Raw genomic sequence first — 27822 nt, 5'->3', positions numbered from 1 at the left:
GGCAGAGTCACAGCCGGACTTCGCATCCAGCCAGGAGTTGGATGTGGAGTGGAGATAGAAGAGTAGGCATGGAGAGCCTGTCACCCGAGAGACTACATGGCCATCCTTACCAGGTAACAGTGTCTGCCAGGCCAGTGGCCAGCAATCAGGGAGAGCCTGAGCCCAACAAGTCTGCTGTGGCTGCGAGCGGGGTGGGATGAGTCTCTGTGTGGCTGAGGGGAAGGGAGGTTGGTGTTTGGGAGTATGGAGTGGGCAGGGGTAAGCAGCACCCATAGAAGTAGAGACCTGGGGACCACGGTTCTAGTCAGCAGGGCTTCTGTTCACCACCATGATGTGCAGGCAAGAGCATCCTAAGGGCTGTTTTCTCAGGAATGCTCCCTCTGCCCCACACTAGAGAACAGTGGCTGTTCCTCCCTAAAGAGACCCGCCAGGCCCTTATAGTGCACCATCTGCCACCATAGGCCAGCAAACTTCCTGGAAGCAGCTGGAGCCCTGTGGGTCTCAGTGTCTCAAATCCTCATGCCAATCATTTTCTGGCTCCAAGAGTTCTGGGGCTGCACCCAGGCCAAGGATCCCACAGACTGTTCACTCTGCTCAGCCCAGAGTTCTCATCCTGTACTAGAGACCAAGGCCAACAGGGAGAGGTCCTCTGTCTGCCCCCGGTGCCTCAGTAAGTGTCCTCAAGGGACACTAAGTTTCCAAGGTGGCTCTCCAAGAACCACCTTGTGTTTCATTTGCAGACCTTGATGGGTTTCTCACTGGGGTTCTGAGAGGCAGCCTAAGCTATGTGAGGCAAGCAGCTACAGGATACTGATGCTGGAAAGGATGTGGGCACCGCCAGGCTGGATCGCTGGGGGAAATGGAAAGGAACGCTTCCATTGGAAGGCAAGACTTGTTGTGCTAGTCTGAGTTTGAGAGAACCCATACCCAGGTCAGCCATCAGTGACAGTATCTTGTTGTGACAAGGTAGTGGAGGGGGGTGACCAGTCCTGGCTCTATTGCTCCGTCCTCCCAACTGGAGTTTCCAGGATTGGGAGTTTTTGACTGATATGATTGACTAAAAGTCCTGCCCTTAAGACTTGTAAAGTGGCTCCTGAAACAGCTTTAGCAGTTGCTTCTTGGGCTTCTTTGCTGCTGACTGGGGACTGGAGCTTTTCCTGGTGGCAGGAGAATGATTGGCAGAGCTGGTTGGGTACCAGACTGGTTCTGTGGGAGCTTCTGTGTAGACTTTACAGCTCAGCCTGACTCACAGCGGGCAGGGATCTCTATCCATAGCATCCACCTTGCCTTCCCAAGTTTCCCTGAGGGTCCTGTCACAGGCAGAAGGGCGAAGGCATTGATTCATCCTCTCAGTCTGACAGAGATGGAGATCATGATTATGATGCTGTGTACCCCACTCTGGAGGGCTCCCATCTCCCTTGGTCCACACCTGTCATGGGTAGGGACCAGCACTGAGCCTCTCTCAAACCTTCCTGGCAAAATGTGGACCCTGGGCCTCTCCATAGGTAGGGGGATCATTGAGGGCATGCCATCCCTGTATGGATGGAGGGAGAGTGGCTGAGACCCTCGACAAGAGATGGTCTCCGGATCTACAGATAATGTGGCCAAGAAGCATCTGAGGCCAGTCAGTGATGGAGAGGCCATTTCATATGGGAACATCTTTGGCCAGTGAAAACGATGCCCCGTGCCCTAGGAAAGAGTCATGCTGCTACTGTGGTGGCTCAGTAATCATATTGGTCAAAAGCAAATGAAGAGATTCTAGTATGTAAGTGTCTCAAGGGCAGCGGGGATGTGTGGTGTTTATATGAAGAAGCAAGGCAGGTAGATTGGTATAGGGTTGCTGAGATATGCCCTTGACAGCTGACTCTTGGCCCTGGGTGCGTTAATCTTTCTGAGTCTCGGTTCCCACATTATAAACATGGAGGAAATTTGAGTACTGCTGGCGAAGTTGTGAGGAATCACCAATGAGACTGTGATCAGCTTAGGTAGTAGCTAGGCCCACAGAGGCACTTTATCAATAGTAATGAGAGCGGTTATCTAGAAACGCCCCCCCCCCGCCCCTAATCCCAGGCACGGATGATCTTGGGCGAGCTAAGCAAGTGTCTACCATTAAGCTACATCCTCAGAAAACCTGTTTGTTTTTGACGTTCTGGGGGAAAAATGCTTACATTTTTCTGAAGAATTCTTCTATATTTTAGCCCCACCCCCATCCCCGAGAATACTCTATGAGAGCAATACTACTGTTATTTCATTCCAGATGAGAAAATGGACTTTAGTGACTGGCCCAGGGTCATATAGCAAGTAGCAGGCAGGACCAAAAGTATAAAGCCAGGCTCTCGAGACTGCCTTCCATCTCTGGTAAAGAGCACCTGGGAGTATGGTTACAGCACTGTGTATACTCTGTCTTAGCAAAGGTCTTAGACAAAATAACTCGCCAAATTATGGGGGCTCTCTGAGGCTGAGATGGTCCCAGTGCCTACAGGGAGAAAGGGTCAGTGCTAATGACTTATGCATTTGTTGTGTGAGAGGATTATATGTGTGTGCACAAATGTGTATAAGGAGGTCAGAGGTCAACATTGGATATCTTTTTGAATCACTTTCCATCTCAGGGTTTCTCACTGAACCTGGGGCTCATCGGTTTTCCTAGACTGGCTGGCCAATGGACTGCTGGGATCTACCCATTTCTGCCTCCTCTGTGTGCTGGGGTTAGAGACTTTACTACCATGCCTGGCTTTTACGTGGGGCCTGGGGATCTGAACTCAGGTACTGAGGTTTGAGCAGCAGGTACTTTACCATCCGAGCCACTTCCCCAGTCCCTTCTAAAGTTCATAGGCTGTGGGCTCTTAGCCTGGCCAGAGAGGTGGGTTAGCCAGGCCTGCCACTTACGCTGGTCCTCTGTCTCAGAGTGGAGCTTTGGCACTCCACACCTTTCACAGACCAGTATCAACACAGGCAGCATCTGTGTGTCAGGCAGTGAGGACCTGGGTGGGGAGGAGTTGGAGCTCAGGGCTATGGGGTTGAAATATGGCTGGGGTTGCTAGAATTAATCCTCTCATTCTCTCTCTCTCTCTCTCTCTCTCTCTCTCTCTCTCTCTCTCTCTCTCTCTCTCTCTGTGTGTGTGTGTGTGTGTGTGTGTGTGTGTGTGTAACTAAAATGACAGAATAATTTAGTGTAGAGCCATGGAGGAGCAGATGCTGGGACAGGCCACCTCCTGAGCCATTCTGCTTTGGTTCATCATCCTTTCCAGCTCTCTATGGAGAGAACACTGGGTTCCCTCAGACTCTAGTAGGAAGCATCTGTGCAAAACCCAGGTCAGCTCCAGTGGCTACGAGGACTCTCTGACCACTCGGGCTGTGGAGCCTCGCAAGAGAGGCACAACAGGAAACCATCTAAGGTTTCACAACGCCTCTATGTCCCTGCTTGTAATGCCCACTGTCCGCTACACAGCTCTGGTCTCCTTGGATGAGAGCAGAAGGGCTGGGAGGAGATGGTCCCATGAGCTCTTTCTTATTCAGTGTCAGTGCCTGACTGACAGAAGCCCCAGTCCGGGATTTTCTTATCTTGAGGCACATCAGTGGATTCTCCTCAGGGCTACTGGATCGTGTGTCTCCAGGGTTATTATGTCTGTGCCTTCATGTGAGTGGTGTCCCTTGGGGATTCTGCCATCTATGGTCCTCTTCTAACTGGGATCAGCTAGTACACATTGCCTATGCATCTGCATATGCCCTTCCACAGACCCATTCTAAGGGCCCTTCCTTGTGGACTCTTCCTGCTAGAACCACACACTGCAGATGCTGTCCTCTTGGTACGCACTTTGTTAAGAGGCTACAAAGTCAATGGAGCCAGCCCAGAACGCTGCCAGGCCTATGTGCGTAACCTCAGATCATGGGGTTTGTCTGTGTAAGTTACTTAAACAAGCTGAGCAGCCAAACCCAAATTGAAGCAAAGGTGGGGGTAACCACGGGATCCCCTGGGTCCCAGGAGTGCTAGGGTTTTCAGCTGAGGTGAAATCAGCTACTCCCCTAGTGCTCTGCCAAGACTCAGCCAGCTGGGCACTGCTGCCCTCTGCTCTCTGCCTATCCACTGCTTGCTTTCTCCTGGGCTCATCTGAGGTCTCAGGTGCCTCAGGAGCATCTGAATACACAGTGACCTTTCACCCACCATTTATTGAGCTGGTGCTGACCTTCCCAGAGTTGCCTAACTCATGCCCAGTGTATTACCACACAGAAGGAACACCCTTTCCTAGTCTCTCCTCTTCCTATATATACTCTAGCCCCTCCCTGAGGCCACATGCCATTAAAGCAGAGTTGCATACAGCAGCAGGAAGAAGAGAGCCTCTGGATACTCTCAGGTGAGGGTCTCATGACCCTCTTTCCATGAGGAGCTATAAACAAGCCCATCTGGAATACTTTTTGCAAGTAGGCAAAGCTAAATTCCCCAAGATGGTGGTGGTTTGGCTCAGGATAGGCACGCACAACATATGTTTTAGAACTTGCAGATACCATGGACCACTGGGTTCCTTGGCTCAGCCCTCCTTGAGACATGGGAAAGTTACAAAGGGACGAGGAGTAGGCTCGAGAGTAGGCTGTGCCAACAAGGACAGCCCTCTAGGGAAGGTCTAGATGTGACGGTGTTCTCTCCTTGCCTTGTCTGTTGTAATTGAGATTCTGTCCCTCAATCACTACCCCAGTTGACCTGCCATCCCATGGCTGCCAAAGGCCAGAATCATCACCCCAAGGCTATCTGTCTCTAAGGTGTTCCCCCAAAGGCCTGGCATCCTGCCACCATCACCATGCACTAGATTGGTGGATGTGTGTGGTCAGGGACCTGGGCAGCGCAGCATCTCCAGGTTTGAGAGCTTGCTGACCGCTGAGGGCTTGGGGGTCTCTTTGCAGGAGGAGGCCTCTGTCTTCTGCCGGCTCACTGTGAAAATCCTGGAGGCTCGGAGTCTGCCCAGGGCTGACCTGTGTGAGTGACTGTGGGTGGGGCCTGGATCCCAAGGGAAAGGACCAAATGATCTTTGAGGTGGGGCTTAGCTGCTCTCAGGGGATACTGGGGTTGTCAAAGGAACCTGGACCAAATCCCTGGAAAGGATGTATAGAATCCACTCTCTTCTGATGCCTGGTCCCCTTGACTTTGTCAGTGAGTCAGGCAGATCCCTATGTGACTGTGCAGCTGCCAACAGCTTCTGGAATGAAATTCAAGACCCAAACAGTCACTAACTCCAGTCATCCTGTGTGGAACGAGACCTTCAGTTTCCTCATCCAGAGTCAGGTCAAGGTAAATGTCACGTGGGTGTCGCACCAGCCACTCACTCGTAGAACAGTCCATCCCCCTTCCCTCCACATGAGGACCTTGGGAACAAGTGGGATTGCTCCAGCACTCCCAGAACTCAGGGGAGGAGGGTGTCTGTGCTCCAGACTCTATGTGCTGTGAGCAAGAATGCGGCCCTGCAACTCCCTGGCTGTGGGACTGACGTTTGGCAAGCTGAAGCTTCTGGGGAGCCCATCTCTGATCTGTGGATAGAAAGCATTCCTTTTTAATGGGGCTGCTGCAGGGCTGAAGGGAAATTACATAGAAAGGGATCGCAAAGTACCTGGCACTTGCCTTCTGGGTGTGTTAGGGAACCAGCTCAGCAGAGCAGTTGAAAACCTTTTCCATATTTAAACTACATATGTTTATTTAGTGTGTGTGTGTGTGCCTGCATGTACCGCAGCACACATGTGGAGGTCAGAGGACAACTCTGGGGAGTCCGTTCTCTCCTTCCACTATGCGGGTCCTGGGGAATGGGTCTGTTAGCCAGGCTTGCCAACAGGTGCCTTTAAACACTGAACCATCTTGCCTGCCCCAGGAGACATTTTAAAATATTGGTTTTCTTTCTCTTTTCTTTTTTTCCCAGTCAAGGTCTTGCTATGTAGTTCTGGCTGTACTAGACCTCACTATGTAGATCAGGCTGGTCTCAAACTCACAGAGATCTACCTGACTCTGCTTTCATATGCAACCATACCCAAGCTTATTTTTTCTTGGGGGGGGGAGTGTAAAGTATTGTTGTTTTCAGATACATTCTTTTTACATAGGCTTAGATGGCTTAGCTCTTACTATGTAGCCAGGCTTGACCTTGAACTTATAGCAATCCTCCTGTCTTTGCCTCCTGACTGCTAGATTGTAGGCATGAGCCACTATGCCCAGCCTAGGAAGAAAATTCTTCAGGATACATACATACATACATACATACATACATACATACATACATACATACATACATATTTGAGACAGTCAATCACTGTGTGATTCAGACCAGCCTCAAATATATGGTCCTCTTGTAGCCACCTCCCCAGGGCTAGGGTTACAGGCCTGAAGCCCTGGTCTCCCTTGATTTTGGTCCACATGGAGGAGGGGCCCATAAAGCCCCACCCTCTGTCCTCTGTCTGGGGAACTATTGGCAGCTGATGGCTACTGGGAAAAGAAGAGTCAATTTTCTTCGAGGATTTGGTCCATTTTCTTCGGGGATTTGGGCTCTGAGAGTGTACCATCCAGTAGATGGTGCACACTTACACACATGCAGGAGGCACTAAGTGGACTCTATGTAATAAGCCAGAGAGAGAGAGAGACAGAGAGAGACAGAGAGACAGAGAGAGACAGAGACAGAGAGAGACAGAGAGAGAGACAGAGAGAGACAGAGAGACAGAGAGAGAGACTGAGGGAAGGCACGAAGGTGGAAGGAGTTGTAGAAGGTAACGGAGGAATTGGAAGGGAGGGGTGGGGGGCGAGGGTAGATTAGATCCAAAGACTTTATATTCTTGTATGATTATTAAATAAAAAATTATGGGTTGGAGAGATGGCTCAGCGGTTGGGAGCACTGACTGTTCTTCCAGAGGACCTGAGTTCAGTTCCCAGCAACCACATGGTGGCCCACAACCACCTGTGGTGGGATCTGATGCCCTCTTCTGGTGTGTCTGAAGACAGTGGCAGTGTACTCACATTCATAGAGTAAATGCATAAATCTTTTTTTAAAAAACTATAATTAAAAACCACAAAGGGAGGGCTGGAGAGATGGCTCAGAGGTTAAGAGCCCTGGGTGCTCTTCCAGAAGACCAGGGTTCAATCCCCAGCACCTACATGGCAACTCACAACTATCTGCAACTCCTGTCCCAGTGGATCCAACACCCTTACACAGACATACTAAATAAGTCATTATAAAAAACACAGGAGGGGAAACTAGGGACTTCACTGGATTTGGCTTTACCTGTGTATATGAGCTAATGTTGCAATGAAAAGATACTATGTTATGTTCCTGGCCCCTAGAACATTCTAGAACTAACTATCTATGACGAAGACGTAATTACGAAAGATGACATCTGCTTCAAGGTTTCTTATGATGTCTCAGAAATCCTTCCTGGACAGCTGCTCCAGAAAACCTTCAGCCTGAATCCTCAGGTGGGTAAGAAGGCTTCAGGCTAAGGAAATTGCTCAACGTTTCCTACCTGCCAGGATGCTGCTGGCTGTAGTCACTCACGGGACAAAAGCTGATTCTCATTGAACAGGAAAGGGACTGGTCGGTCTAGCTGCTATTCCTGACAGCATCTCCCCATGTCAGAGCCTTAGTCACCTCAATGATAGCCCTCAAAAAACTGCTCAGTGCAACCACCAGAGAGCAGTGTGGACCCATCACCCTTGCTCAAGGGACTCCAGGCCTGCCCCACCAAGGTCTGGTTCTGTTTCCTGCTACAGACTTGGGGAGGGGATGGTAGAATTATGGGGCCCAGAAGCCTCCTCAACAGAAGAAGAAATAGGAGCTGGGTATCCTCAGATCACCTTTAGCCAAGCTCTTTCAGTCCCATCAGGGCTTGGGAAACCAGGGGGAAGAACCTGTAGTCCTCTAGCTTCTGATACTTTAATAGCTGGCTTATCTTCCCCTTAATTTTGTACTGGAAATAGTCTCAATAGTATACCTTCCTTGGAGACTACTAGAGACGGCAGGATAATGCTTTTAAGAGATTGGTGTCAACTGTACATGCCGACCCTCTTTGATTACAGGGACCAGAAGAGTTAGATGTGGAGCTCCTAATGGAAAGAACGTAAGAATGAAGGGCTGGAAGGTGGCTGAGGACACTAGTTCTTCTTTGAAAACTGGCTCTGACCCGGGTCTGTTCATCTGAGCCACCTTCCCAGCTCTGCATCTGCTGGAGAGGTCTGGGGCTCCTCTTGGGAGCAAGGAGGAGGGTGGGTGGCATTTCCCCTGTTCTTTGCTCTCATTTCACCTTGCCAGACACAGCAGCGTCTCTCCTAATCCTGTATCACCCAGGGATATCCCTGTGGATAGGAATATGGTGGTGGGGGTGATAATGTCAATACTTTTTTGAACACTTTTGATTTCCTAAGTTCAGAATGGATGTTTTGATTTTCTCAGGTGGGACCCTCCAGAAAACCTCATCACCAACAATGTTCTTGTGGTAACGACCTTCCTGTGACTCGGGAGATTCGGGGGTAGCGGGGCAGTTGGGAACGGTATTCTGGGGTGTGGAGGGGAAGGGACAAGACAGGGCTAGGGCTTTGTGGTAAAACTACCCCAGACTCCCAAAAGATCATCCTGTAGGGCTTGGGTGTGTGTGTGTGTGTGTGTGTGTGTGTCCGTCCAGAGCTGAGGTCACGTGACTATACAGAGCCTGTCCAGGCTTCCAGCTGGATGGCTGGAGAACTGTTGAGAAAACGTAGATGCTTTTTGCTGATGTTTAGTTATGTGTAATGAGCACAGTGGAGTCCTGCATGCCAGGCCCAGGGCCATTTATTAATATTGAGGTCACTGAGGTTTGGAAGGTGTTTCTAGTAGAATTTGCAAGCCTGTCTCTTGGCGATCTCATGAAACTGCAGTAGGCAGTAATGGCCACAAGGTGGCGAGCGCTGCATCGAAAGCTGCCTATTGATTGTGGGGTTCATTAACTGGAGTCAGATGAATAAAACCTGGAGCTGACCCCTGGAACACACCTCAGGGGCTTGCAACACGCCGGTCAGATGGTTAGTTTACCTTTAAAAGGAATTCGTAGGGTAGCCTGGTACCGTGGCACCTGTCTGTAATCCCAGCACCTGAGAGGCAGAGGCATGAGGCCAGCCTGGTCTACACAGTGAGTTTCAGTTCTGCCAGGGCTACTACATATTGAGACTTCATGTCAAAGATAAAACAGTGAACTAGCACTTCCAGAAGTTGCCACACACACACACACCCTGAGTTGTGGGGATGAGTAGTGTGTAGTTAGATCCAGCAGTTCTGTTGGAAGGGCTGGCCAGAGCAGCCTCAGCCACCGAGCTTCCCAGGGAGAGCTCTAAAAGCAAGTCGGTGAAGCTGAGGATAATCAAGAGATGTTCTGGTCACTATGGCTCTGAATGCTTTACTGTCACCTTCCGCCTGTGGGCCTGAGATTCCCACATACTTGAGAATCTGTGAGATGAACACTGGAGCCATAACAGAGAGACCTGAGCCTGAGAGCCGGGAGCTTTTAGAGCTTTCAGAAGACGAGAAAGTTAAGAACAGGAGCAGGCAGGGGTGGACTGACTTGGATGTCCCACATGAGACTACAGTAGGCTTAGCGGTCTGCAGCAGGTCAGAGATGGGTGAAATCCTATTCTGTACCCCACTTTGTGTTGTGTGTGTGGTGGTTTGAGGCTCAATGGGCCTCAGGGTTGAGGTAGAGGGGACCTCAGCTAACCGTGTGAAATTCTTTGACTATGATGTCGTCTGCCCCAGGCCCGAGAACTGTCACACCTGGATGTCTCCCTGGACAGAGCCGGGAACACCGCCATGGCAGCAGGTGAGAACTGGACTCTGCCTGGACCACGGTGGGCACAGGCTGCTGGGAAACCTGTACAAGAAGGGAACAGCTCTGCCATAGGTGGGAGCCCCTCGGGCTATACCGTGCAAGCAATCTGGGAAGGCTCTCTTTAGAACCCTGCTCACTGTGGTCCAGCCTCAACCTCCTCTTCTACAAACAGCCACTTCTGCTAGTATCCCAGATCCGAGATGGAGTTCAAGGTTCCTTTGTTCCTTCCTTCTCATCTGGTCTCCTCCCTAGGCCAGGACAAACTAGAGCTGGAGCTTATGCTGAAGGGGTCATATGAGGACACACAGACATTTTTCCCGGACACAGCTTTTACCTTCAGCTTCCACTACATGAGGGGCCAAGACACAGAACTGAATGGGTACCTGAGGGTGAGTCTCTGCTCTCCAAATCTCCCACCACCCTTAGCTAGCTCCATGCCCTTTCCTACCAAGGCCAGGCCTCTTGTGCTCAGGGAACATCAGTGGGGGCTGGGGACGATCACACAGTGTCAATCTTTCCGTGTTCCTCCATCAGAAGACTTAGTGTTGGTAGAATAAAACCTGTTGATGCCCACACAGGCAGCCTGTGCAGCCTGGCCTCGTCCTCTCTGCTCTCTCATTTCTGTTTCTTGATGCTCTGGCCATCCTTCCCTCCTTTTGCTTTTCAAACATGTCAAGTACTTTCCAGGTCTTCCGGCTGCCTCCAGTACCTCCTCTTCCTCTTCTGCCTCCTGCTTCTCCCCCTCCCCATCTTAGTTCAAACAACACCTCTTCAGAGATGCCCTCCATGGGGTCCCTCATTTTAGACAGACCCCCCCAGACCTCCCTTCCTTCCCAGCATTTTACCCCATCACACTATGATGCGCCAACACCCCATTACTGACATCAGTTCCTTTCTTTGAAAAATATTTTTAGATGGGGTCTCACTAGAAGCATGACTGCTTTGGAACTGGCTCTGTAGATCAGGCTGGCTTCAAACCCAGACATCCATCTGCCTCTACCTCCCAAGTGCTGGGACTAGAGATATGTGCCACCACTCCCAGCCATGACCTATTTCTTGAGAAACTGACACATGTGATTTAGTGAGAACAGTGTCTTGCAAAGGCAAGCAGTCTTGGCCATCACTATCTGTAATTGTTATAATTAGTTTACTATTATCAAGAACAGGCTGTCCTGCTTGCAGTCTAGACACTCAGAATTTATTGAATGAATGAATGGACGTTTCCCTTCAGGGCCCCAGAAACAGTGGCTGGAACTCAGATACCTCGGTGACACCTTTCAATGTACCCCTGATGTCGTTGGCCGCAGGGAAGGAGATGACCATAGACATTCCTGCTATGAAGGTAAGTGGCCTCATGTGGAGGGGAAGTGCAGACAGGAAAGGAATGGAGGTGCTCACACACCCCAGGGATACCCATTGTCTCCCTCCAGGGTCTAGGATATTTCAGAGTCTCTTGCTTTAATTTTAGGCTCCAGAAGGGAAGCTGCAGCTTAAGACAGACTGTTGGTAAGAGACATCAACTCTGTGGGAACAAAGAAAAGGAACATGGGGTGGGGGAGGGGTGCTATGCATAGGGTATTTTGGGGGCTGGGCAGGGAGTGTTTTTAGAAGCTCTATGGTCACCCAAGGAGTGAGCCATGCAGTTTTCTCCTAACTCCTGGACCCTCCACCATTCCAGCCCCAAAGAGCTGTCTGTGAGGCTGAGCTATGGGCTCTGTCCCGAGGAGCAGGCCTTCCTAAGCAGGAGGAAGAAGGTGGTGGCTGCCGCCCTGAAGCAGGCTCTGCAACTGGATGAAGACTTGAACGAAGATGAGGTTTGGGGATACAGCAGGGATGTGGGTGTAGACATTCTCTACTGCTCTGTGCTCTCTTAGCCTCCAAAGAATGCAATTGGACTGTTGGGGAGGTAGGGTTTCTGTTCTCTTTGGGAGTTCTGTTCTGGGCTGAGGGTTGACCCTCAGTCAGCCCTGACTGCAAGGCCCCCTGCCTGGAGGCAGGGAGCAGGCTCGAGTGAGGCAGAGGGCAGCTCATGCCCATCTCTGCATCTCTATGCAATCCAGGTCCCTGTTGTGGGCATCAATGCTGAGGGAGGAGGTATGCGGGCTATGATCTCACTCTACGGCCACCTACTGGCGCTTCAGAAGTTGGGCCTCCTGGACTGTGTGACCTACTTCAGTGGCATCTCAGGCTCTACATGGTAAGGGTTATAGGGACTGGAACAGCAGAGATGATTAGAGCCCAAAGTAGTGGACAGAACAATATGATCTTATGGGGGCCAAACAGCTTTCTCAAAAGGAAGAAACAGTTAACCTGAAAGTCCTGCTGAGCACAGTGAAGTCAGAGGACTTTTCCTAGGTACTAAGGAGCTGGAAGAGGGAGGACCCAGAAAGGGCTGGATTTGCTTTTGGCAACTCCATTTGCAGGCTTTGGTGACCTAGAGCAATCTCTATGAGTCTCAGTTTATCTCCAAAATGTATGTGATAAGAGACATACTCATAGGTTGACGGGAGGCAGTAGGCTACGGTTGACACATCAGGCCCTCCAGCTGGCCCCACAGTTGATGATTACACCACATTCTGAGGGAAGTTGTCCTTCTTGCTTATATGGTGCAGGTGAGGAAAATGAGGTCAAGAAATTCTCTCCTCGGGAGGCAGAGGCAGGCAGTTCGAGGCCAGCCTGGTCTACAAAGTGAGTTCCAGGACAGCCAGAGCTACACAGAGAAACCCTGTCTCGAAAAACAAAAACAAAACAAAACAAAAAAATTCTCTCATACATGGCTGGGCATGGAGGCCATGCCTGTAATCCTAGTGTGTTAAAGGCTGAGGCAGGAGGATTGCTATGAGTTCCAAGTGAGATCTTGTTTAAACAATAAAGGGGGGTGGGAAAGAGAGGGGGAGGAGGAAGGGAGGGGAGGGGGGATGTTCTTTATACAAAGATAACAATGCCCACTTTCCAGCCCCTCTCCAAACATGAACACAGACAGACCAGACCATTCACTATTACAGATTCATTCGTCCGAACCTCATGGACACATGACTCCTACTAAAGTAGGAGTAGAAGTTTAACAATTGACAAGTACAGTCTTAAATAACTTCAGGACAGGTCTGTAAAGGTAGGAGTGGGGACTGGTGCTGTCCAGTATAAAAGCCATCAGCCATACGTGGCTGCACGTTTTCAGGTTTGGAGTTCCTCTGAGGGGGACCGTTCTCTTGGAGTGAGACATGACGTAGACAGCAGCATGGGGGCAGCTCTGAGGAGAAGGGGTCTGTGGGGCAGAGTGGGTACTCCCTCAGAGGAGAGAAGATGGGAAAATGTCCTTTATAGGCCCACTGTTGGCTGCTGCTGTTACTGAATTCAACAACATAAGTTATTAAAGCTTCTTTACTGTTTTCCTGCTCATTTCCTAATGTGGCTACTGAGAAACTCTAAATTATATATGGGTCGGAAATACCTCATCACTGAAGCACCTGCAAGAGACTGTAAGAGACTGTAGGTTGAGCCTCAGCCCAGTGAATAAAATCTAAATCATAACTATATACATGCATACATACATACACACATATATGTGTGTATATATACATGTATATATGTATATGTGTATGTATGTATATATGTGTGTGTGTGTATATATATGTGTGTGTGTGTGTATATATATACCAGACCTAGACCAGGACTAGAAGGAAGTCCCAGGATCCGTCTCCAGACGGACTATCTTGGCATCAAGGACCTCAACAATCCCTCTTTAAGGATTAGACACAGGGCAGGATTGGGATTCAGCGTTCATCCTCTTGTTCCCCCAGGACAATGGCCCACCTGTACAGGGACCCAGAGTGGTCACAGAGGGACCTCGAAGGACCCATCAGTCATGCTAGGGAGCATGTGGCTAAAACCCTGCTGAAGGAATTCCTCCCCGAACACTTGGCAAGCTACCGCCAGACACTGAAGCTTCGGGAAGAGCAGGGCTACACCGTCACGGTAGCAGACCTGTGGGGCCTGGTGCTGGAGTCCAAGCTGCATGGGCAGGTAGGATCTCTTCTCAGCTGCATGGCATGGCTGTGTCTTCAAGCGCATCTACTGAGGGTGGAAGAGGCTCTGAGAGACCGCATCGGGTCTCAGCACCTGGGAAATTGGGGAAAAGTGGTTCCAGGCCAGCAGAGACTACATAGCAAATGTAGGCGAGCCTGGTACACAGGGGACTCTGTCACAAACAAACAAACAAAGAGCATGAGCGTTAGTATCTGTTCAATGCCAGGATGCGTTCTTTCTGAGTAAGCCCTTCAATTACAGTTGCATGCACTTGATTCTCCGTGGCTGCAGCAAACGTCACTGTGTATATTTTGTATTTCCTATACCCATTCATCTGATGATGGAATCCTTGGCTGATTCCATAACTTGGCAGTAACACCGTAGCAGTAAATATGATGTTGCAGTGGTGTTGTGACCTAGAGTTCTTTGGGCAGATGTCCAGAAGTGGTCGAGGTAAAGAAGTTCTAATTTTAGGTAGGGTGTTTGTTTGTTTGTATGTTTTTGGACCTCAATATTCACTTCCATAGCAACTGCTCTAATTTACATTCCCTGAAGCAGTGTGCTGTTTCTTTTCCCTCAAATCCTTGTTAGAATTTATTGATGTTCATTTTCTTGATACGCACTGAGAGAGCCTTTAGTAAGATGACATCTCAATGTAGCTTTGACTTGCATTTCCTTTATGCCTAAGAATGCTGAATCACATTTGTTGGGCATTTGTGCTTCTTTGAGAATTTGATTAGAGTCTGGGGTTTGGAGTACTTAGGCTTTTGAGCTCTTCATGTATTCCAGATGTTAGTCCCCTGTCAGGTGAGTCTCTAACAAAGACATTTTGCCCCTGTTCTGTAAACTGTCTTCATTTTGGATTCAGAATGAGAGATAGGGAACTGGTTTCATTCTTCTACATGTGGATATAGAGTCCTTCTACATGTGGATATAGAGTCCTTCTACATGTGGATACAGAGTCCTTCTACATGTGGATAGAGTCCTTCTATGTGTGGATATAGAATCCTTCTATGTGTGGATATAGAGTCCTTCTATGTGTGGATATAGAGTCCTTCTACATGTGAATATAGAGTCCTTCTACATGTGGATATAGAATCCTTCTACATGTGGATATAGAATCCTTCTATATGTGGATATAGAATCCTTCTACATATGGATATAGAATCCTTCTACATGTGGATATAGAATGCTTCTACATGTGACTATAGAATCCTTCTATGTGTGGATATAGAATCCTTCTATGTGTGGATATAGAATCCTTCTATGTGTGGATATAGAGTCCTTCTATGTGTGGATATAGAGTCCTTCTACATGTGGATATAGAGTCCTTCTACATGTGGATATAGAATCCTTCTACATGTGGATATAGAATCCTTCTATATGTGGATATAGAATCCTTCTACATATGGATATAGAATCCTTCTACATGTGGATATAGAATGCTTCTACATGTGACTATAGAATCCTTCTATGTGTGGATATAGAGTCCTTCTATGTGTGGATATAGAGTCCTTCTACGTGTGATTATAGTTTCCCCAGCACTGTTGTTGTTGAGGCTGCCTCTTCTCTGATATATTTTTGTCAAGAATCAGGAGACTGCAGCTGTATGTATGTATTTCTGAATCTTCTATTCCATGTCTCTGTTTCTGTGCCTGTGCCATGCTAGTGTTGTTTTGTTACTATGGCTCTGTAGCATATTTTGAGATCAGGTATTATAATGTCTCCAGTGTGGCTCTTTTGATCTCTGACTAGTTGAGGTTTTTTTTTCCTCTGTGCTTCCATGTGAATTTTGGAACCCACTCTTGAGTTCTGTGAAGAATGTCATTGGAATTTAAAGGGGGATTTTATTGGATCTGTTGTAGATAACATTCAGCAAAATAGTCATTTTATTTGTTTCTATTTTTATTTTATTGAATATAGATGTTCTTCTGATTTTCCCTCCCTCGGCTTCTAGATCCTCCCCCCCTTCTATCCAGATCCATACCCTTCTTCTCTCTCATTACAAAACACACAGGCAGCTAAAGAATAATCATAAAATAAGATAAAAGAAAAACAGACAAATCTGAATAGAACAAATGGAAAAGAGCCAAAGAAAAACCACATGAAAACCAGGCACAGAGACCCACATGTGCATAGACACAGGAATTCCACAAAACCACAAACCCAGCAGCTATAATATATACACGAGTGACCTGAAAGGTTAAAACAGATGCCCTGACAAAGCATTATGAACCTCCAAGGATGCCACTGATTTAGGGTTTTTTTGTTAGCCATCTACTGCTGGGTGTGGGGCTTGCCCTTATTAAGAATGGATTATATCTCCAGTGAGATCCTGTTGGAGAAAAATAAGTTTTTGCTTGTAAGAGGCTGTCTTTGGAGAGAGCTTGTCCACTTCTCCTCTTAGCACTGGGCCCTGTCTGGTGCAGCCCCTGTGCACAGCCCCTGTGTGTGCCTCCAGTATCTGTGAGTTCTTATGTGCACCATTTCTGCTGTGTTTAGAAGGCTTAGTCTCATAGTACTAATTCTGCCGACCAATGAGCATCTACTCAGATTCTTCTTTCAAATTATTCTGGCAGTTCTTGGCCTTCTAGTCCTCATTGCAGAATCAGTTAGTCACGTTTCAGTATTAACATTGGGATTCTAATCAAAACCTCATTGAATTTGTCAGACCACTGTAATTGCTTGAAATGCCTTTATTGTATTACTGTGTCCCGTGTGTCCCTTGAATCTACTGTTTAAGCTCACATTCAGTTCAGGATGTGTTGCACTTTTACTGACGTTTCCGTCTGGTGGCAACAGCTAATTGACGTAGAGGGGAAAGCTTATGACAGTGTACTTACAAAGGAGGTGTTAAAATTACAGCTTGACCCTGGTTATTTAAAAAACCTATTATTTATCATTTGATCCTCTAATAATGGCATCAGCATGAGTTTATGTATATGATTTATAGTAATATTTTTGAGATAGAGTTTCATGTGGCTCGGGCTGGCATCCTACTTGCTATGTAGCTAAGGCTGGCCTTGAACTCTTAATCCTCCGGTTGCTATCCCTCAAGTGCTTGGATTACAAGACATGTGCCACCATGCCTGTTTTATGCAGTGTGAAGGCTCAAACCCAGGGTCTTGTGAATGCTAGGTGAACTGTTTTATCAACTGAGTTACATCCTCAGTTCTCAACACTTTTTTCCTTAATATTTTGTTGATGGAGCAGGGATGTCAGGAAAGCATTTGGAAGAAGCTGAGACTTGAGCTGCATTAAAGTGAACCTGAAAAGGGTGGTATATCCCTGGGCAGAATGTGGGCAAAAAGATTGCTGTGTGCTTCCTGGAAAGGTGTATGTGTGTGTGTGTGTGTGTGTGTGTGTGTGTATGTGTGTGTGTGTGTGTGTGTGTGTGTGACAGTCTATCTCTGTGTGTGTGTGTGTGTGTGCATGTGTCTGTGTCTCTGTGTGTTTGTGTGGTATATGTGATGTGTATCTGTCTTTGTATGAATGTGTGTATGTATGTATGTGTATGTGTGTGTCTGTGCATGTGTCTGTGTGTGTCTCTGTGTATGACTCTGTGTCTCTGTGTGTGACTGTGTATCTATCTGTGCATGTGTCTCTGTGTGTGTGTGTGTCTGTGCATGTGTCTCTTTGTGTGTCTCTGTGTGTGACTGTGTGTCTGTGCATGTGTCTCTGTGTCTATGTTTATCTGTGCATGTGTGTGTCTGTGCATGAGTCTCTCTGTGTGTGTCTGTGTGTGTGTGTCTGTGCATGTGTCTCTCTGTGTGTGTCTGTGTGTGTGTCTCTGTGTGCGACTGTGTATCTGTGCATGTGTCTGTGTGTGTGTGTGTCTGTGCATGTGTCTCTGTGTCTGTGTATGTGTCTGTGTGATGTCTGTGAAGACAGAATGGGAGGAGATATGGTAGACTATATATGGAGCTGCTCAGAGCTGGCTGCACACAGCCACTCATAGCCTCCAGACCTCAGCAGGGCTATAGCCTCCTCACTGAACTCTGATGTTCCTACCCTACCCTGCCGTGAACCTGTTGGAGTTACTGCTTCCGAGACATGTCTTCATGCTTCTGACCCTAGGTGACAGATCAGAAGCTGTCAGGACAGAGAGCTGCACTGGAGAGGGGTCAGAACCCTTTGCCTCTCTACTTGAGCCTCAATGTCAAAGAGAACCATCTGGAAACCCTCCACTTCAAGGGTAAAGTCCTGCCCATCCCATCCTCTAACAAACTCCAACTCCTCCACACCCCAGAGAATTCAGTATCACAGAGCCCGGGAGCCATCCCTCGGAGCACTGTGTCCTTGGGTGTGGGGTTGTCTGTGCATGTGGACAGGGATAAGTGAATGGTCACCCAGGAGTCTGCTTCCCTCATACCTGCAGGGTTGGTAACAGACAGGAGGGAGCCAAAGGCCTGCAAGGGGCAGTTTCACAGGCTCTCAACAGACCTGTGAGTCCCTGCTCTCTCTCTCCCATCCCCGCCTCTCTTTTCCATCCCATTAGAATGGGTAGAGTTCTCTCCCTATGAAGTTGGGTTTCTGAAATATGGAGGCTTTGTCCCTTCTGAGCTCTTCGGCTCTGAGTTCTTCATGGGACGGCTGATGAAGAGACTTCCCGAGTCCCAGATTTGCTTTCTGGAAGGTAAGCCCTATCTTCCTGGGTAGGACTCCTGTAGCTCAGATCTGGGCAGAACCCCAGGGTGAGGGACAGGTGGGCAGTGGGAAGAGTATTGATGAAATTGCTCTTTCCCCACACCCATTTTCTACTGGGACCCAAGAGTGGGGATCATTTGGTGCCCTGTGGGAAAGACAGGGTACAGGGATCTAAGGGCTGGCCCCTCTTGGGAATTTGGCTTTCAGGTATCTGGAGCAACCTTTTCTCTGTGAACCTGATGGATATCTGGTATGACATCACCTATGGGAAAGACTCAAACAATTTCCCTGTGGATGTCCGGAACTCAGGTAAATGAGGGGTGTTGAAGTGGGGAGCCCGGGCTGAGACCATTCCCCTTTGGAGGCTGGTGGGAGAGGTCATGAACAGGTATTTTTGGGCTTCTCATACAAGCAATGTCTGTTACTCTTGATGCAGAGAAGGAGTTCTCAGGCTCAGCAGGAACCTCCTCTGGTGTGGAGGCCCCATGGCTGGAGTCTGGAACAGCTCTGGCCCAGGCACTTAAGGGCTTTCTGACTGGCAGGCCATTCCACCAGCGTAGCGCCAACTTCCTCCATGGCCTCCAGCTGCACCGGGACTACTGTAACCAGAGACACTTCTCCACCTGGGCGGGTAAGGACCATGGCCATGTGTCCCCACAACCGGACTCCTGGTTGGGGTTGTGTTGTGGCTGATAGCTGGCAGTGGTTTGTGAGGAGGTCATATGTATGTTCTTCTGGGGTGTGGTCTGGAGATCCCATTGTGGGTTTAGGGGAAGGTCTGAATTCAAAGAGTGACATCAGACATAAGGCGACATGGAGGGGAATGGGATCAGAGGAGAGTTGCCGTTACCTATGGAAGGGTGACTGCTTCTAACCAGCATTGCCTTGTCTATCAGATTGCAACCTAGATGACACCCCGAATCAGCTGACCCCACAGGACCCTCAGCTCTGCCTAATTGATGCTGGCTGCTTCATGAACAGCAGCTGTCCCTCCCTGTTCCGCCCAGGTCGCCAAGTGGACCTCATAATCTCCTTCAATTACAACCAATCCCTTCCCTTTAAGGTGCCTAGTCACTCTGCGGGAACCCCTCTGCGGGGCCAGGTTCATCTCCACGGATGAGCAGCAGGGTCTCTGCCTCACACTTCCCATGACTAAGGGAGGGAGCTGTAACCCATAGGGTATTTCTGGGTCCTCCATTGGGAAGGGCGGCGATGGTGGTTGAGCTCTGAGATCCCAAGACAGGTGAATGGGAATTTCTGGGATACAACAACAGAGCTGGCAAGGGACCCCAAGCACTGCCACGGCCAACTCCCAACTTTCCCTAGGAAGTCTGGGTGGCAGCAGTGCCAGCCAGCATCACATGTAGGTCCACTACTGGAGCTCTTCAGGGCTAAGATTCAACTGATGCTGTAATAACAGTAGGGGGGTGGGGGAGGCTGCTGGATCTTCATTCCCACCTATAATTTCTAACTACTGGGATCCTTGGATTCCCTTGGAGGCCTTAGTTTGGGCCAGCGCAAGGCCAGGCTGTTGTCTTGACGCTGAGGGAGCAAGTGGGAACTGGAACGTACCTACAGTGAATCTGAGATAACACAGCTCCTTCTGGGCCGCTCTCTGCTCCCCCTAGGGGCTGCAGCAATCTGAGAAATACAGCAGAGCTCGGGGCCTGCCCTTCCCCCGTGTGGAGCCCAGCCCAGAGGACCACAGCCAGCCCCAGGAATGTTACCTCTTCTCAGACCCCACCTGCCCGGAAGCACCCGTTGTGCTGCACTTCCCGCTGGTCAATGACTCCTTCAGGGATCACTCAGCCCCTGGTGAGGCCATCTTCCCTTCTGGTTCCCTGGTGGGCAGAACAGCTCCAGGAAAGGCTTTGGGCTGGGCTCTGGGCTCTTTGGCCACGCCTCCCTGGCCTTGGGCACTGATGCTCACACCTTTGTGAAGCTCTCGGGTTTCAAGGACTTGTCGCTATCCTGGAACTTTATAGTGACCCTCTGTTTTGTGCCCGGTGTGGCCTGGGACCCCTTTTCAGGGACTAAGCCTTTCCTCAACTGACTTCCCGATCTCAGCCCTCCTCGCATCCCTTCCCATCCCCCTTTCCACCAGCTTGGCAGATTTTTTTGTCTACTTTGGGTGGGGGAATCTATTGCCTGCCTTTGTGCGTTACCCCCCAGTTTTCTAGTTGAGATCATAATTCTGACCCTTCCAGACTTACTCTCTTTTGATTGTTTTGATATAAGGTCTTTCTGGACAGCCCCAGTCGACATGTGGCCTCAACCTCAGTTTCTTGAGTGCTGGGATTAGTGCACTATCACACGTGGATTAAGGCTCTACTTTTTCTTCTTTTCTTTCTTTTTCTTTCTTTTTGAAATATGGGTGTTTTGTCTGCATGTGTGTCTGTGCACCACTTGCATGCCCTGGGGCCCAAAGAGGCCAGAAAGGGGTATCAGAACCCCTGCAACTGAAGCTAAAGATGGTTGTGAGCTACCATGTGGGGGCTGGGAGTGAGACCCAGGTCCTCGGGAAAAGCAGCCAGTACTTTTACTGCTCAGTTGTCCTCCCGGATCCCACATCTTTTCCCTTCCCTTCCCTTCCCTTCCCTTTCCCTTTTCTCTTCCCTTTTCTCTTCCCTTTTCTCTTCCCTTTTCTCTTCCCTTTTCTCTTCCCTTTTCTCTTCCCTTTTCTCTTCCCTTTTCTCTTCCCTTTTCTCTTCCCTTTTCTCTTCCCTTTTCTCTTCCCTTTTCTCTTCCCTTTTCTCTTCCCTTTTCTCTTCCCTTTTCTCTTCCCTTTTCTCTTCCCTTTTCTCTTCCCTTTTCTCTTCCCTTTTCTCTTCCCTTTTCTCTTCCCTTTTCTCTTCCCTTTTCTCTTCCCTTTTCTCTTCCCTTTTCTCTTCCCTTTTCTCTTCCCTTTTCTCTTCCCTTTTCTCTTCCCTTTTCTCTTCCCTTTTCTCTTCCCTTCCCTCTTCCCTTCCCTTTTCCCTTTTCCCTTCCCCTTCCCTTTTCCCTTCCTTTTTCCCTTTTCCCTTCCCTTCCCTTCCCTTTTCCCTTTCCTTCCCTTTTCCCTTTTCCCTTCCCTTCTCTTCCCTTCCCTTCCCTTCCCTTCCCTTCCCTTCCCTTCCCTTCCCTTCCCTTCCCTTCCCTCCCCTCCCCTCTCCTCCCCTCCCCTCCCCTTTCCCCCTTTCCCCCTTTCCCCCTTTCCCCCTTTCTCCCTTTCTCTCTTTATCTCTTTCTTTCAAGTTCTTCCACATATTAGCAAGAGCTCAGTAGCTACATCCCCAGCCCATGTTTTAATCGTCCAGGCTGTCTGCGATCTCAGTCTGTAGACCAGGCCTTGAATTTACAGTCCTGCCTCAGCCTTCTAAGTAGCCAGATGCCAGGCCTTAGAATTCCAAAGAAAGTCTTCTCTTTGCTCCCACCAGGAACTTTAAGAATCCTTTCGTTAATCTCAATTTTGCTCGTTCTCAGTTTCTGACTCTCCAAGAAGCTGTGGGGCAACCCCATGAACTGTCTGAACTATGGGATGTGTTGTAGGAGTTGTAGGGGGGACCAAACTCCTCTTACTTCAAACTTGTTTCTTATCATCCACATTTGTATTTCTGGCTGGAGGGAAAAGGACCCCTTCCATGGGGCTCAGCTTCCCCAGGGCCTGGCTGAGTGACAGTCTTGCACACCTATGGAGGCCTCTGGGCCCTGCTCCTGACCCTCCTCTCATCCTTGGCAGGTGTCAGGCGCAGCCCTGATGAGCTCAAGGCTGGGCAGGTGAATCTCACAGGGGCTGCCTCCCCCTACTTCATGTACAACATGACCTACAAGAACGAAGATTTCGACCGGTTGCTTCAGCTCTCTGACTACAATGTTCAGAACAACCAGGGCACTATCCTGCAGGCCCTGAGGACAGTTCTGAAACGGAGGGCTTCAGAGACCAGGCCATTGGGAGTGAAGACGTGAGGCTTCTCAGGGGGTCTCTGAGGCTCTGAAGACCACACTATGATCCTCCAACTTCCAAGGGCTTAACTCAGCCTGCATCTAGGCACAGTGGCAGTGCCTTTGGCTGGAGCTTCCAGTTCTCCACCCACATTTGTATTTCTGGCTGGAGGGAAAGGACCCCTTCCATGGGGCTCAGCTTCCTCAGGGCCTGGCTGAGCGACAGTCTTGCACACCTATGGAAGCCACTGCAGCTGGCCTCACTGCCCAGAGGGCGTACCCCACCCTCCATCCTTCCCTGTGTTTCCAGTTGGTCCTAGAGGAATTGAATACCTCCTGTGACACGTACATAAGACACCTGATGGCAGCAGACTGTTCACTGCTAATGGACATCTCCTTAGTTTTTGTAGTTTGAACTTGAATCCTGCAATCTTCAGTTCACCAGCTTGAATACTTTTTGGTGGATTCTGGAGGGAATTCAGTTATGGATCTTGCGATCTATGAAAGAAATGGTCTTCCTTCCTCCTTCCTGGTTCGAATGTGTTTTATTTCTTGTTCTGACTGAATTGCCCTGACTAGAATCCTGGACATTGTGCTCCACGGACACGGCAAGAGTAGCCATCCTTGGTTTTATTTCTGATATGGAAGGACAGCATCAAGGCTTCCTACCGTTTTGCTGTTCAATCTTAAGTGGGTTTGGGTTTTGTCAGATTGAAAACATTCTGTTCTGTCCCTAGTTTGTTGAGTGGTTTTGTTGTTAGTGATATCATAAAAAGGTATTGAATGTTGTCGCGTAATTTTTGCCTCTCTTGGGATACTCAGGTGGGTTTGTTTTTATTTTTATGTTTTTTTTAATTTTAATTTTAATTTATTTAATATACAAGTTGCTCTGTCTGCATGTACACCCAAGTGCCAGAAGAGGGCATCACATCCCCTTAAAGATGGGATAGTCTCACTCTTCATCCCTGGCTGGCCTGGATCTCATTATATAGACCCAAATGGCCACAGACTCACCGGATCTGCCTGCCTGTGCCTCTGCGAGTGCTGGGATTAAAAGTGTGAGCCACCATGCGAGTCTTTCCCTATATTCTATCCATGCGCCTCACTCCATTTACTGATTTTTGGATGTTGACCTCCCTTGCACTGACAATGTCATAGAATTTTTCATGTGTATTGCTATCATATCTTTCTCTATCTCCTACACTTATACACACACACACACACACACACACACTCGCTCCATTGGCAGGAGGCAAAGTGGGAACTTTAGGAGAGACTTCAGCTCAGGGCTTGGCCTCAGCTGATGTCCCCACACAGGGTCCTCCCTCAGCTGCCTCTTCCGTATCTGGCTTTGATTTGCTTTCTTGTAATACCATAAATTTGCTTTTCCCAGCCACCGTGTCCGTGCAGTGTACTGCGCATGGTACTTTGTTTTACGTGGGCGCTGCGTGCTGAGCTTCTTCGTTCTCACTGTGGTCGGTGATGTCAGATGGTATCACCACGTCTGTGCTTTCAGTAGTGAGATTCAGGAGTGAGAGGAGGAAAACCAGCTCCTGCCTCTGAGTGCCCTGAGGCTCTTACCCTCCTGTGGCCGCAGCACTCTCACAGAGTGATAGTGACAACAGTTACCATGGTTACCATGCAGTGACAGAACAAGACAAGGGACGACCATTCCCTAAGGTGGCTGAGCATGGAAGAGTCAAGACTGTCACAGGTTTGACTCACGTTAGCTGATCTTGGCTCAAGAGTGGATAAGATACCACTCATGCCTTCTTATCCCTGCTTCACTCACTACCTCCTAGATAAAAGTTATGAAGATACACACTTGTATATCTGTCTCTCTCCTGACAGCACCCAAGCCAGGGCAAACCTTTGCTACCTTGAAGATTCCCTTAAAATCATCTCTCACAAGCCCAAACCCTTCATTCAGTCCCACCCTCACCTCTACTGAGATGCTCTCCAGTTTCCCATGTGCTGCCTCCTTGGGTAAAACCACAAATGAAATTTGTCAACTACCAGCAAAGTTCCTGGTGGTCTCTGGCTGGTAGGCATCAACGGGTTAAGCAACTTTCTCAAGATCACTAAATACAGACAAGGATGGTGGTACACATCTGTATTCCCAGCACTCATGAATCTGAGACACGGGATCTGCAAGTTACAGGCCAGCTTGGGCTACACAGCAAAACCCTGCCTCAAAAACAGAACAAAACAAACAAACACCAACCAACCAACAACATCATCTTCATCAAAAAAACTACCAGGAAGCTGGGCATGGTGTTACATAACATTAATCCTAGCACCAAGTTTGAGGTCAGTCTGATCTACACAGGGAGCTCCAGGCCAGCCAAGTCTACATAGCATGGCCCTGTTTCAAAATAATAAAACCCAAACCAAAAATGAACAAACAAAACAATCAAGGCTGGTAAGATGTACCGCAGGTAAAGGTACCTGCTGCCAAGATGACAACCTGAGTTCAATCCCTTGGACCCACATGGTAGGAGAGAAACAACTTCATAAAAGTTGCCTTCTGACCTGTGGCAAATGAGTATACACTTACAATGGATGGATGGGTGGATGGATGGAACATAAAATGTCTAAGGGGCTGGAGAGAGGGCTAAGCAGGTCAGAGCACTGCCCTTGCAGAGGACCCAGGTTTGATTCCCAGCACCCACATGGTAACTCATAGCCATCTTTAACTCCAGTTCCAGGGGATCTAATGCTCTCTTCTGGCCTCCACAGACAACAGGCATTCACATGGTGCACATATATACACGCAGACAAATGCTCATACACATAAAATCTTAAGAATGTTAAACTAAAACAAAGCACGACGAAACAGACAAATAGAAACTCACTAAACTTGAAAGTGGGAAAGACAGACCAAGACGTGCCTTTTCCACACCGGTCCCCAGATTCTAAAGCAGTACTTAGCTCTGTGTCTTTGGGAACACCCTGTGTCTTGCATAACACATCCTACTTATGGATAGCCAACTTCATACAAAGTGAGGTCTGGTCTCTGCCTTCAACCCTAAGAAGGAATTTCTAAGCCCCAGAATGCCATGGTTTTGGGGTCATTAGCCTTGATGGGCTGCAGGAACTAAAGATTAGAAGTACTGTTCAGACTTCCAGGACAAGCAAGTGCTTTCCTGAAGCTCTACGTTTGAACTCTTCCAGCATCTGGTGGTCCTAAGGACCTTCAAATATGCAACCACCTGGTCCAAAATTGAGTGAGGTAAGGGAGAGTGGAGCGCCATTCCCTCAGGCTGTAGATGCATTCTGTAGCAGTGACCTCGAGACCCAGGAAGACATGGCACGCTGCAAGCTGTCTTTGCTCTGGGGTTCGGGCACCTCCAGGCTTTCAGGCTCTTGAGTGTGAGAGGGGCATAGAGTGAGCAAATGGATGGAGAGTCTCCATCCATTCAGAGACATTGAAAAAGTCAGAGAGAGCTGGGGTGAGGTCACAGAATGCTCAGCCTGAGGCAGACTGAGACCACTGCCATATCTGGCACATGAGTGTGCATGTGCCTTTGTCTCCCCTGCTATCACCCTTCCCAATCTGGTGAGGACTGACAGCAGCAGGTGTCAGCCCTACTCACAGATGTCGAGGTATATTGCTCATCTTGCAGCCCATGGGCTCCTCAGGAGGCCCAGAGCAGACAGGCAGAGACATGAAGCCCAGCAGGAAGACCCAGCATATCCTAGCTCTGCCTTCTGTTCAGCACAGGTGGTAGTCATGGGAATGGCAAACACAAATAACTAGACTGATTATCTTTTTTTCCTGAGCAAGATATATATAGCAGGAATAGCATTGTGTCAGAAAACTTTTTAAAAAGTATCAACTAAGAGACCAAACAAAAATAATAAGAAAGTAATTCTTGATAAAATTTCACACAATCTCAGAATTTTTCAAAAGTCCTGTCTTAGCTAGGGTTTTTACTGCTGTGAACAGACACCATGACCAAGGCAACTCTTATATGGACAACATTTAATTGGGGCTGGCTTACAGGTTCAGAGATTCAGTCCATTATCATCAAGGCAGGAGCATGGCAGCATCCAAGCAGGCATGGTGCAGGAGGAGCTGGGAGTTCTACATCTTCATCTGAAGGCTGCTAGGAGAAGACAGGCTCCCATGTGGTTAGGAGGAGGGTCTCATTGCCCACACCCACAATGACACACTTCCTCCAACAACACCACACCTCCTAATAGTGCCACTCCCTGGGCCAACCAAATTCAAACCATCTCAAGCCCTTAACTTGGAAATTTATATACCCTGATATAGGACATGGTGTTTGTGGTGGTTAACATTGTCAGTGTTGGGCCCCAGTGCCTAGAAATGGATTCAAACAGTATTCTAGAGGTTTCTCTGACTTTCTCTTTTAAATGAGATTTACATGGAAATTACTATATGAATGCAACAGAATCCTCTCCATCATGTGGGTGGACCTCATCCAGTCACTCGAAGGTCTTGATAGGCTGGCTTGAGGAGGCAGGAATTCTGATGACGCCACTTTTGGATTCAGATAGCAAGTCTTCCCTGGGAATTCCTGCTGGCCTCCTCCACCAAATTTTGGACTTATCAAGCTTCCTCAATGGTGTGAAACTACTTATTTCAATTATTTCTCAGTTTCTTTCAGTTACTCTACCTCTGTCTCTCTCTCTTCCTCTTTCTCTCTCTCTCTTTGTCTCCACCCACCTCCCACAGTATATCTATAGCCCACTGAAACTATGCAGAAAAACAATTGCATCTGTACATAACAGATTTTTTCTTGTCATTATTGCTAAAATACACAGCATAGCAACTGTATATGCCATATTCCTTGTATTAGGAATTACAAATCACCCAGAGATCATTTAAACTATATGGGAAGATTGTGTAGGTTTTATACAAACACTGTGTCCTTTTGTTTAAGAGGTTGGAACATCTGTGGATCTTGGGAGGTCTTGGGACTAATCCCCAAAATTGCTAAGAGACAGCCTCAGAATATGACAGCTCCTGGATCTCATTTAACTTCTGTGGGGCAAGGAACCGAAACCTGACCCTCAGAGTATCACTCTCTTCTACAGACAAAGAAGCAGACACCTGGGGCTGTGGGTGTAACCCGGTTGGTAGAATGAGTGCCACACCCTGGGATCAACCCTAACACATACAAGTCCTGTTGATTCTGTGGCTCTGTGGACCACCAGCTCACACTGATGCACATCAGGGAAAACAAAGCCTGCCATATTGGGCGAAGAGGTCTTAGTTTGTTTTCTTAAGATTTAGGAACAAGGTTGGGATGGATACCACCTTCATTATTTCTTCTTCTACCTCTTCTTCTTCCTTCTCCTCCTCCCTTTTCCTTTTGGTTGGTTTTAATTTGTTCTGTTTAAGATAGGATCTTGCTATATAGACCTGACTGGCCTGGAAATCAC

General features: G+C 48.4%; 1 protein-coding gene and 1 long non-coding RNA gene across 4 annotated transcripts; one reads left to right on the top strand and one right to left on the bottom strand.

Annotated features, from left to right (window-relative positions):
- The first annotated feature begins 3 nt into the window (after positions 1-3).
- Positions 4-23207, top strand: Pla2g4d (phospholipase A2, group IVD). 3 transcript variants are annotated; one of them, NM_001024137.1, is made up of 20 exons: positions 4-113; positions 4897-4969; positions 5145-5281; positions 7307-7438; positions 8039-8079; positions 8412-8454; positions 9744-9807; positions 10069-10205; positions 11048-11158; positions 11285-11322; positions 11495-11630; positions 11877-12013; positions 13617-13839; positions 17920-18037; positions 18341-18478; positions 18697-18798; positions 18926-19120; positions 19386-19552; positions 20118-20304; positions 22208-23204. In NM_001024137.1, the coding sequence occupies exons 1-20, from the start codon at positions 42-44 to the stop codon at positions 22432-22434; spliced, it is 2478 nt and encodes an 825-aa protein (NP_001019308.1). In that variant the 5' UTR covers positions 4-41; the 3' UTR covers positions 22435-23204. The 3 variants fall into 3 exon arrangements, with proteins under 3 accessions (NP_001019308.1, XP_006500476.1, XP_011238151.1); XM_006500413.4 differs by lacking the exons at positions 4-113; positions 4897-4969; positions 5145-5281; positions 7307-7438 and adding an exon at positions 7531-7708 and having other exon boundaries at positions 22208-23207; XM_011239849.2 differs by lacking the exons at positions 4-113; positions 4897-4969; positions 5145-5281; positions 7307-7438; positions 8039-8079 and adding an exon at positions 8097-8192 and having other exon boundaries at positions 22208-23207.
- Positions 12809-27822, bottom strand: Gm52560. Its single transcript, XR_003954057.1, has 2 exons — positions 26415-27822; positions 12809-14014 (listed from the first exon to the last, which is right to left on the bottom strand). It is a non-coding gene; the product is annotated as a predicted gene, 52560 (long non-coding RNA).

This window comes from Mus musculus, chromosome 2 (genome assembly GCF_000001635.26).
Source record: "Mus musculus strain C57BL/6J chromosome 2, GRCm38.p6 C57BL/6J".
NCBI lineage: Eukaryota > Metazoa > Chordata > Mammalia > Rodentia > Muridae > Mus > Mus musculus.
The sequence above is the reverse complement of the archived record's forward strand: the minus strand, read 5'-3'. Positions and strand labels throughout refer to the sequence as shown.